Raw genomic sequence first — 11,414 nt, 5'->3', positions numbered from 1 at the left:
ACCTGTTCATTTTGAAGTAATATGACTGAACCAGTTTTGATTTGTGTCTTTGGGAACCTGCAAAAAACGAAGCCCAGAACTGGCAAGTAGTTTACAAGTTTTTAGTCTGTATTATATAATTGTTTTCCCTTTTTTTTTTTTCTTTCCCCTCTTTTAAATCCTTGTCCTTACTACTGGGGACTTGCAGTAGTACCACAGGTCTGTCCAAAACTAGTGTTTAGTTGAGCTAGGTTCTGGACCTTATTTTTCTTGCACAAACCAAGGGTCCAGCGTGCTCCTCCTTGTGCCCATGACTGTCTGGCCTAACGGAACGTGATCAGAAAGCCAAGTGTAAAACCACAGAGTTGGGCAAAACCAAGTAGAAGCTTGAGTGCTAAAGGCAGGAAACCAAAATTCCTGCAGAGTTGGAACACAGATTAGCTGAAGAGGTGTACAGGTGAGACTGGAACTTTGAGAAAATGTTCTACTGCAGCTCCAGAACTGCTGGCACAGTATGAACTGGTGTTCATGCAACAGCAAAAGCCCACGTACCTCATAGTTCATTCTGTGGAAAGTACATGGGGTTGGCAGAGTCTGAGACATTGTGGGGCTGGGGTTGGGAGAGCACTCCAGAGAAGCAGTGGGAGTGTTCAGACTTCCTGCAGCCTCAAGGAAAGAGCTTTGATAGGTGACCTAAGCTATACTAAGAACACTTGGGTTGAAGGCTGGTACCATTTAGCCTTTGCAAATGCTTTATGGTAGTGTGCCATTAGACTGAGTCTTCTGTGTTTTATCCCATGTCTGGGGTTGTGAGTGAAATGGGATGCAGAGGCAGTAGGGATTTTTAGCCATGGCTGTTATTTCGGTATGTCAGTGGTACATTCTGACAATGAGCTGCTCTGTTTGAGAGGAAGGAAAGGAAGGGTGGTGCTTGACTGGTGAGAGGCCTATCACAGCTAGGGTCAGCTCTAACTTCTGTATTAACTTATGAATGTGCTGAAGACTGCTTTCTTAAAATGCAGACTAATGTTCCAGCAGCTTTGCCCTGAGAAACCTGAATGGAGCTGAAATCAGATTAAAAGTGTTAATCAAGTAAGTTGTAAAAGTAGAGCTGTAACAGGCCGTGGTGAGAAAAAAATTATCCCTTACAACAGTCAGCCTCATCTCCTTTTAGGATTAATAATATCGATAAAATACACAACAAGGGGGAAAAAACCCCTTTGTCAACATGCAGACCATAAAGCTCAAGTGAACATAAAAGTTGTGTATTTATTTCACTGCGCTGTTTTCTTTCTAGAGTTGCCTAGGTTCTAGACTGTAAAAAAGGAGAAAAAGTAAAATTATTCTGTGTCTTCTGGAAGATACAGAACTATTAGTTAAAATCATTGCAAAAGAATGTAAAGAAGAGTTTAATATTTTCCAAAACCTTTTCACTTTTTAATATATGCTTTTGTGGAACATACCTTGAGAGCGCTCCAGTGCCAAAATTCTTCAGCAAAAGAAGAGTGGTTTAACCCTAATATTGGAGAAACCTACCAAAAATAGCCCAGAAGAATATGTGTTCTTCCCTGTTGTCTGCAAGCCACCTGTAGTTCTGTTCTTTGACAAATTCTGTAATAGACTGTGTTTCCCATCTGAAGACAGGTGAGAGAGAGGTAAAGTCAGGCTGTGCAATACAGTCAGGAAACTGTTTCAGGAGGCTGCAAGTGTTACAGTCATCTGTTCTTTATGAACTCTGCATGAAAAGCACAAGAAAATTTGAAAGATGCTGATCCCTTCAGTTATTGCACACTTATCTTATTCTACCAACTTTCAGAAACTTAGAAATTGAATAAATAGTAGGCTTGGGCTACAGTCCTGACTTCTAGGCAGTCTTTGCACAGAGGCAGCAAGAAGGTTTGTACCACAGGTGGAAGTAGAAAACAGGTTCCTGATTGTTACTAAGTGGTTGAGTCTCTCTGCCTAAGAGGTTAAGGTCCTGTTTCCTGGTGTGTTACTCCATCTGGTGGTGACCGAATAAAGAACGTTACCACAATGTAATTTTAAATAGTGTTCTTCTTGAGGCTTTTAATTTTAAGCCAAAGAATTTCAGGCAAATATGAATCGAATTTGTCCTTCTTAGTATATGTAGGAGTGTGTGTTTTGTTTGGTGTGTTTCATGCTTGTGTTTCACCACTGATTGTATTGGGGAGCTCTAATTCCATGGCTAAAAGGCAAGAAATGAACTTCTTTTTCTACCCAGATCCTTCCCTGGGTTCTCACAGGAGTGTCCATGAGCCCATTCCTCTTCAGGCTTTCTGGTGCTGCTCCTTTCCTCTGCTTGTCTCTGACCTTACCTCATGAGGATGCTGAATCCACACAGAAAGATGTTTAGCAGGCTGAAGTCAAATGCCAAATTGATCAGGCAGAACTAGGAATGACAAAAATGTGCTGTTACAAGAGCCTGGGGTTTTCTTACATTAAATTTCCTTAGATAAACTGCATGCAGTTTTGAAAGGCACTTTTCTGATATGGAAGGGGGGTGGAGTCTTTCCCTTCATGAATTTCTGAATAGCCCAAACCACAGTGGCTACAGCGGGTACTGGGAGAAGTTCTTGATACACACTGCTGAAATATTCAAACCCCATATAATTATGTACTTTCTTTCACAGTCTTGATGACTGGAGCGGAGGCAAGAACAGTCAGAGAGGTCATGCTGGACTTAGTCATCCCACCCACATGGCTTCATGAAGCCCAAACAACAATCCCATTGGCATCATGCCATTACCAGAGTGCAGTTTTGGTCAGAACAGAAGTAGCTTGTTGCTACAGCTCAGAGGGACAGCCTGCAGCCAAACAGGGCCCTTAGGTCTATGTACCTGTAGGTTAAATGGCTCATTCTTCACCAACCTGTGTCAGGTAATGAAGGCTGTAGAAAACTGCAGTGAGGAGTGTCCTACAGCAGAATTCGATAGGTCACACAGAATGATCCTAATGACCCACTACGATTAGGGAATTCAGCTTGGGCCTCTGCTAACTTCCCTCATTGCTGCTGCTCCACAGACATATGGACTACAAATGTGACTTTAAGAAAGCCTTTAGTTGAGCAGGAGACCAAGTTCTTCAGGGCTTGGGCCTGTGACATGGCTTTTGGGAAACAACCCTGAGCTTTGTTCAGTCAATTACCTGGGATAGAATTAGTTTTACTTGCCAAAGGTTGTTCTTAACACATCTTTCCTGGGTTTCATCAGTCTTCTGTTTTCCTCCTCTTCTGGCCCCCAGGTTGAGCTCATGCCCTTCTTTCCTTGAGTCCCCCGGCTGAGCTCCACAGCTATTATGCAAGGGAAGAGTCCATTTTAAGCTGAGGCGTGAACACGGCAAGTGTCCTTGAGCAGCCTCAAAAGCATTAAAGGGGCACATTTCCATTCTCTGGGCAATTGCCAACCTAAGGCTGACTGGACTCTTAAAGGCTTCAGTTCCCACTCACTGAAGCCAATATAAACTTTTACCTTCAAGCCAGTGGTCTGGGAATGGGCCTTAGTCCTTAGTTACAGTAAGTACCTTACAAAAACAGGACACATTCTTCAAAATAGTATTTCTGATCAAGCTAATCTAGGTCTAGTGAGCCGAAGGGCAAGCTGGAGCTCAGCTGTGAGATACCTGGGCACATCTGGCTGTAGACATCTCAGTGGCAGAAACTGCACTCCTGAGAATTACTCCAACCACCCCAAAATCCTGTGAATTTATGAGCAAATGTGATAGCCCTTGGGTTCAATAACCATTCCTAGCAGCATTATCAGACACCCCACATCTGTTTCAAAGAGAAACAAGATTTTACTCTGTCTTATTACTGGGAATAATTCTTCTAGAACAGTCAAGGTTCCTGAAGATTCCTCTTCATTAAAACTTCCATACAGGAAAAGTTAAAGACAGGTACTCCGAGATCAAACTCAATAGTGTCCTACTGCCAAGAAAGAGGGAAATACTGTTGTACCATTGATATGAGCTGGGGACAGGAAAATTGGCTGTCCACAAAGTGAAAGAATTTACGTTGCAAGTACCAGCAGAAAACCATCAGCATATTCTCAGTTGCCTGATCACCCTTTACCTCCGAATGAGGTAAAGAAGGAAAAACTGCATTTGTTTTGTTTACAACACCTCAAAATACCACACAAGTATGACACAGTGCTGCCATTTTTTATCTTGTAATTTTTTTGCACTTCATATGCAGTTTCAAAAAATACTTCTATGCATGCACATGGAACAATGATTTGTTGCAGCCAAGTACTTCAATTAAATAAACCAATGTGTAGACAAGTAATTTTCATTGATTTTAATTTTAAATACTGTTCAAGAGTAATATAAAAGTTCCAGGTTTGTCTTTTCAGACTAATTGTTGTTTGGTTCCCCCCCCCCCCCCCAGAAATCTTCAGTGAAGTTACTTGATGCATCTTTCAGGTAATACTGTTCAGAAAGAACTTCAAATGACAGAATTTGCGCTTATGTTTTCCAAAAGAGAGGATTCTGTGTCAGACGTCTCTGGAAGTTCTCATACCTAGAAAAAAACATCAGAATTCACTGCTGACCCACAGTGAAGAAAGAGGCAAAGTGTACAATTTCTGTGCCTTCCTAAAAGAAAAACAATTAAGAAGCCTATAGGCTCTGACACACAAAAATTTAAAAACCCCTTTTAATCCCCACAAACCCAAGATGTAAGGAATCAAAAGGTACTGCCAATGAAACAAAGAAAACAAAACTTTTCCTACACCTCATAGTTCCTAGCCCAGCTCAAACGAGAAAAGGGACTCTAAAGGGTTTAAACCATTTCAGCCTGATCCAGACTGACTACTCTCAGAGACCTTATCCATCTATGCTCATGGAGTGCGTAGTTACTTTATAAACACAAGAGATCTGCATCAAGTTACACTCCCAAAGAAAATATATGGCTTATATTAATTTATTTATGAGATCTGTACTTATGGTAAAACTGTGTTCATATAGCCTAAAATGCTGTAGAGGATAAACAGAGCCAAACTGATAGGAAGGAAATTTTCAGACATCTTAAAGGACTGCCTGCAGTTCACTATTTATCCCTAGACTACACAGGATATTCCCAGACAGTTATTTCTTAAACCAGTCCTCGGAAAACAACTCTCTCAGACAGACTTGTATTTACACTCAAGGATCTTGGTGACAGAACCAGGTCAACTAAGGAACATGATTTCTCCATCTCTCACATATTCTTAAATAATGCAACTATGCTGGAACTGTGTCTAGGAAGAGACTAAATATAACAAGTAAGCACAAATTGACAAGTATCAGTGTGTTCCATCTTCCCACAACTCCAGAGCATTTGCATTATCAGTAACTGAGTGCAAATCCACGTATATCCAGGGCAACATTTCTAGAAGCAAAAAAAATTCGTAGGTTGCATAGCACTTCTCTAATAAAAAAGCTGACAATTAAATATAAAAACAGTGGACAGGACCTCTTATAAAGGCTAGAGATAACCAAGAACAAACACTTTTTAAACATTTTTGCTTCATCTCACTGAAGAGCAGTGTTCAATAGTTTGAATAATAGTATTGAACAGTGTTCAACAGTATTGAACAGTAGTTCAGTACTCAGAAATCAGATGTTTTAATAATGCCTACTAGAGATCATTGCCATTACCATTTCAGAACTACATTTGCCGGAATGAAAGCTTCAGAAGGATTTGGGGTCATCTGTGCCTGAGTAACAGCAAACGAGGAAGCAAAGTTATAGAAGTTATCCAACATCTTCTGAGTGAACTGAAATAAAAAAAAAAAAAAAAAGACATTTTAAGGAAGTTCTTTTTTTCATTTTGAACTTTTGTGAAAATATTTAACATCTACAATTCCTATATGAAATAAAATTAGCATGGTCATCTAAAACACAATGGGAGAGTAGATAAAGTAGATCCAAGGACATTAATTTTGAATTGATCAAAACATTTTAATTCTCAGTCTTGCCCTCAGATACATCCAGCATCCATAAATCATTTTCAGCATCTCCATGTGCCGTCTCCCTGCTCTATTTCATCCAACAGGGTTTCTTTCTTTAAATACTGTTTTCAGAAAAATCTATGAGGGTCCTTGCAAATGACCTGAAGTGGCCACATTATTACTTCATAACTTAACTACTGCTCTAATACAAATTGGAGAATCAGAAATATTTAGGTGCCATATGCCTCTAACAACTCCAGAAAAGCTCAATTAACTGTACTATACAAAAATAGCTGCTGGTCAACTCCTAGTCATGGTAACTTTCTCCAAGAGACATCACCTATTTGGAGCTATAATGTGTAGAAACTGCAGAAGAACATCAGCTACGGTATCAGGATTACTGTTCAATTACCAGTCTACCTCAGCAACCTGGAAGGAAAGTGAGAAAGAAAAAATAGACCTGAAGAAAAGCCTCACCAACTGCTGATATGTTAAAAGATAATGCCAGAGCTGATAGGGAATTTCAGTGTTAGGGAAATCAAGACCCACCATGCAGGTCTAGCTTGCCTTGAACTGCTGTTAGACAGTCAACCAACTGCCAGAGCTGATTGTGGATTTCCAGAGGTTCAAACTAACAGGCTGGGTAAAAAAATGGCACATGATGTAGCCCAAGGGCTGATCCACAGGGAAAGAACTGGAAAAAAGAAAAATCCTTCTGCGGGGGAGGGCGTGATTCTGTAGTTCTGCAGAGCTACATCAGAAGGATTTCTCAAGGGTCAGTGGTACACTTGGATATCTATTTGTGTCTATGCCCAGCTCTGCCTTGACTTTTAGAAATTTTTGACCACCCCTGCAAGTCTATGCACTGGAGTTTCAGCACCTACAAATGACCCTGAGTTAGCTCAGTTGGTTAAGACTTGGTGGTAATAACACCAAGGTTGTGAGTTCAATCCCCTGTATGAGCCATTCACTGAAGAACTGGACTTGATGGTCCTTCTGGACCACAATATTTTCTGATTCTGATCAACAATCAACTGTCTCTTACATGTATTTAGTCACAGCTGCTCCTGTTAGGAAGTATCATAAATAATTTTACAGCAGAGTGACACACAAATAAATCTATTGTCCTGATGACACTGAGGATGCAAATCCCAATCCTTTACAGGAGACAGTTTTTCAGTGTAAGAAAAAGTAATTTGAAAATATCAAAGCTTCCAGAAAAATGATTTGACAGTGATTAGGTTGGTTTCAATCCTACAGCCACCCACAGCAGCTTCTCCTCCCTACTTTAGTCTCAATTCTTAAGGCTTTCCTAGTACAAAGAATTTCTGAAAACTGAATGTTCAAGCTACCTCTGTGAATGAATCTACTGATGACACAGCAGCATTTGCAACAGGAGTCTGCTGAGCCAGGTTCTCCAGCAGTTCCACTGAGATTCCAATCTGGGCCACTGTTGGCGTCTGTGGGAGGTTCATGGCACCAAAGGGATGTTGACTTCCCTTCCCTGAAAGCACCACGGACAGCACAGGTTAGATTTGGCACACATGTAAAGACTGAGAACTTAAATCACCGTGTTCCTCCTGTAAAAGGTACTCCTCAGCTCCTGTCAGAGAAATCTCCCTACCTCAGAAACACAGAGGAATACCGCACAGGCACAAGTACACACACAAGCACAACAGATGGAACAGTGTGACTGATACATTTAAAAACCACAACAGACCATAAGGAAAGTTCTAAAAATTGTAAAAACATAACTTGAAAGCTCCCTGTGAAGTAAATGGATTCAAGAGGAAATATGATCTGAAAGACAGCAGAACCTTTCTCTATAGGAACCAAACCTTTCATTCATATTTTAGCAATTGCAGATAAACAGGAAACACGCATCACTGCTGCACAATTGTTTGATTCACTCATTCAAACCCAGGGTCTTGTGAACCTGTTCGTGCTCTGAAGAAGTAGAGAAAACTACTTCAAGATCTCTCTGACTCAGGGCAGGCTGGGCAGCCCCAGGTCTCATCTGAGCTCCTCAAAATCACCAAGAAAGCAAAGGTCAAAGAAACAGCTGTGGAACAGAAAGACCTTTGACTCTGCAAGTGCCACAAAGAAAACAATGGACCGGGCAGGAAACCACCCCCAAAGTGCCTGCCACTCACACAGGCATCATCCCAGACCCCTGCCCTCCCTCACTTCTGACCTTTCTCAACCCATACTTTCAATCCCAGCTTCAGCCAAGGCCTCTGCAAGCAAGGACAGACACTTAAGAGTCACTTAAATCTGCAAACAAGGACAGACACTTAAAGTCACTTGAATCATGTACTCCTCTGTCAGCACCTGTAAAGGAAAATGCAGAAGAAAGGTCTGTAGGACCACAATGCTATAAGTAAACAGACAGTAATACTCCACCTGAGTTTGTGCAAACACAACAGACAAGTACCCTCTTAACACAGGTGATGTTCCAGTAGCACTCTCTGGTCCCTTACTAGCAGGAGAAAGAAAAGCTAATCAAGAGCTAAACCCCTTCTTTATGTGCAAACAAACAAAACTCATCCCACAAGAAGAAACTCTGCTATAATCACTGCTTCAGAGAGAGCTGGCAAACAGGGACGCAGCTTCGTTACTCTCAACAAAATGCAGATTTCAAGTGATAATAGTATCTCTCAATGATTCCAGCTCTCTCTTATCCCTCTCTGGGATATCCCTCCCTTTCTACAGTCTTGTAGTCTTCTCCATCACAAAACTGTTTATGGCCATGGACACTTAGGCCATGTAGCTTATACTGACCCCACAGACAGAGATGAGCTGTAGACAACAACAGGAATGGCAGAGCTCTCTCAGAGATCAAGCACAGCACTGCCTTAAGGCCCTGCAAATTCATCCAACTACATCACAGAGTTCTTCTGTGAGAGCAGCCCTTGCCTGGAAATGAAAGCTAATCATACAAAAAGCATCTAAAATGCATCTTCCTCCAAAGCTGTCTGAGAGTGACAGTCTTTCAAGCGTGAGAAACATATGGCAAAAGCACCAGTGATATGCTATGCTGTTTCACTAACTACATGACTTTGGAATATAGGAAACCACATCCCCCCAAACCCTTCCTATGGCTGCTCTCTCTTCTGAAGAAAGCCCAGATTTCTGAGGAATGTATATGATCAGAATTCATTTTGCTCTGCAGCTTGAGAGCCCTGCTCTGATACCACACTGCCACGTCCAGGACTGATTCAAAAGAAGGTGTACTACCTTATGAACGAATACATTTTATCACAGGAACCTCAACACTTCATTAAACAGAGATTCAAGTTAAAACTGTAGACTACACTCAAGCCTACAGAAGATGTGTACTGCTTTATCACTTTAAACTGCCTGACAATCTGTCCCTTTAATATGACAAAGATGTGCCGTTGGAAGATGATGTCATTTTTATAATGTACATAGCAACCCCACCCACCATAAATTCAGGAAAATATACACACACCTTCTTCAGGTAGTACCAGCACCCTCTGACTCAAGTCTGTACCAAAAATACTGAAACATTTGCAAAGCTGCTTTCCAATGATGACACCTTCTATTGGATAATTATATACTGCAATTGCGCCTGATTGGGAAACACCAGCTGTCTGAAATCACTGTCGGGCTCTACTCCCTGCAAAACCTGTCTGAGCTACAAAGAACACAACCACTTAGCAGTGGAAGCTGAAAGAAAATGCTGCAGGTATGTCTAGACAAATGCCTGAAAAACACGCTAGGGAAGTTACAGGATCATTTCTCCTCAGGTTGTTTATGCAGAAGCACAAAAACACATGTCAAACCTGCTCAGAGGAATTTCCAGATCAACACCACGTAAAGCAGAAGACAAGTGAGAAATTTCACTGGGAACATACACACAGACTTTCATGAAGCTGACAGGTTGCTTCCAGTACATCTGCTCAGAACTATCTGAAAACACAGAGCAGGCTGCCTTTTCAAGTAGCTTTCTGTTCAAACCCACCTTCACACATTTACCCCTTATGCATGCAGGAACACATCTGTTTCACCAACTGCTATGTTCTACCAGTCTTACCAGATTTCAGACCAGAAATTTTGAAGATGGCACTTGGCTTCTCATTAGTGACAAACCCCAGCAGCTGCCACACTGCCATCCCACTCTGGTCTGGATAACAAAAATAGACAGATCCTCCCATTCCTTCTGGAAATGGTATAGTTCCCAGCATGAAGACCACTACATGGTTGATATTTTCATAGTCCGGTAAATCAAACACAAATTTGTCTTCAGCCACTTGTTGGGGAGCTGCTTGTACCTAAAGAGAACAAAACCTTTATTAGTATTCATGTGTTTTTCATCCTTGGCTGTCACTGTGAACTTCCTTTTACAGAAATACACCTAAAAGTGGCACAAAACAGAAAAGTGAGGAACGTACTAACCTAAAGAGCAAAAGAGCCAGATAAAAGTCAAACACAGCAGAAGAACAACTGCAAAAAATATTACTAGAAAGACACAACAGTCTTGTTCTACCTGCACTGAACACATATCCCACCCGGGACTACAGGATCAGAATACCTTCGCTCCCCACGTGCGTAGGAGGAAAGTAGGGTGCAGAAGAGGTTGCCAAGTCAATAAGCAGTGGCTGTTGACCACCTGGCTGGCACAACCCCAGGATCATGGAAACCTGTTCACATAGGAAATACAATAGACCTTGAGAAAGGCAGTAGAAGGATGGCTGAATGCCAGAGCAAAAGATACCCTCATCTTTACCCGAGATGCCACATCCTTGCAGCCAAGGCACAATCTAGACTTAAAACTCTTCTTTTAAGCTCCCAGCTTGTCTCTCAGGAGACAACATTAGCGGAGGGCACGGCAACCGCCTCCTGGCCAGGAGGTTCTACACCGCAGCTGCCTCAGGGGACGCGGGGCAGGGGCCGGCCGAGGCGCCGGGCGGGCGGCACAAGGGCGGCGCGGTCCCCGAGCCTGGGGCCGGCACACGGCAAGGGCCCTGCGGCAGCCCCACCCCAGCCCCGAGCGGGTTGAGGGCCCCGCCCGGGCCCGAGCAGCGCTCACCAGCCTGCCCGCCACCAGGCAGCCGAACATGGCGGCGGCCGGGGAACCCCTCAGATGCCTCCTCGCCGCTCCCGAGAGTCCATGAACGTCGGACCCGGGAAGTCAACACGCCCCCGCTCGCCCGGCGCTGCCGAGTCACTTCCGCGGCGCCGCCGCCACAGACTACAACTCCCACGGGGCAACGCGTGACATCACACTGGCGGTGCTGGGCGGGGTGGAGCGGGGCGCGACGGGAGATGTAGTTCGCGTCACGGCAGTAATGAACGTGATGGTCGGGAAAAGGCGACATCACTTCACACAGCTCCGGGTGCCACCGGCCCCTCCGCTGCCTCCGGGCTAGATAAAGCGTGGCAGGGTTTTCTCTGAGGAAAGAGGGTGCTTGGTACTCGGCAATTAAAGTCGGCCTTGCTATGTGGCTGGATCCACAGTGTTCAAAT

At 43.1% G+C, this 11,414-nt stretch overlaps 1 protein-coding gene across 4 annotated transcripts; it reads right to left on the bottom strand.

Moving 5' to 3' along the window:
* Window positions 1–4,147: 4,147 nt before the first annotated feature.
* HIKESHI (heat shock protein nuclear import factor hikeshi) lies at window positions 4,148–11,099 on the bottom strand. Of its 4 annotated transcripts, none has more exons than XM_050333383.1 (6): window positions 10,978–11,089; window positions 10,480–10,588; window positions 9,982–10,219; window positions 7,277–7,428; window positions 5,632–5,750; window positions 4,148–4,513 (listed from the first exon to the last, which is right to left on the bottom strand). In XM_050333383.1, the coding sequence occupies exons 3-6, from the start codon at window positions 10,130–10,132 to the stop codon at window positions 4,459–4,461; spliced, it is 477 nt and encodes a 158-aa protein (XP_050189340.1). In that variant the 5' UTR covers window positions 10,133–10,219; window positions 10,480–10,588; window positions 10,978–11,089; the 3' UTR covers window positions 4,148–4,458. The 4 variants fall into 4 exon arrangements, with proteins under 4 accessions (XP_050189340.1, XP_050189342.1, XP_050189338.1 ...); XM_050333385.1 differs by having other exon boundaries at window positions 9,982–10,162; window positions 10,478–10,588; window positions 10,978–11,087; XM_050333381.1 differs by lacking the exon at window positions 10,480–10,588 and having other exon boundaries at window positions 10,978–11,099.
* Window positions 11,100–11,414: the final 315 nt, after the last annotated feature.

This window comes from Myiozetetes cayanensis, unplaced genomic scaffold (assembly GCF_022539395.1).
Source record: "Myiozetetes cayanensis isolate MyiCay16 unplaced genomic scaffold, myiCay2020 scf5-8, whole genome shotgun sequence".
NCBI classification, from domain to species: domain Eukaryota; kingdom Metazoa; phylum Chordata; class Aves; order Passeriformes; family Tyrannidae; genus Myiozetetes; species Myiozetetes cayanensis.
Note: the sequence above shows the minus strand (reverse complement) of the source record. Positions and strands in the feature narration are given on the sequence as shown.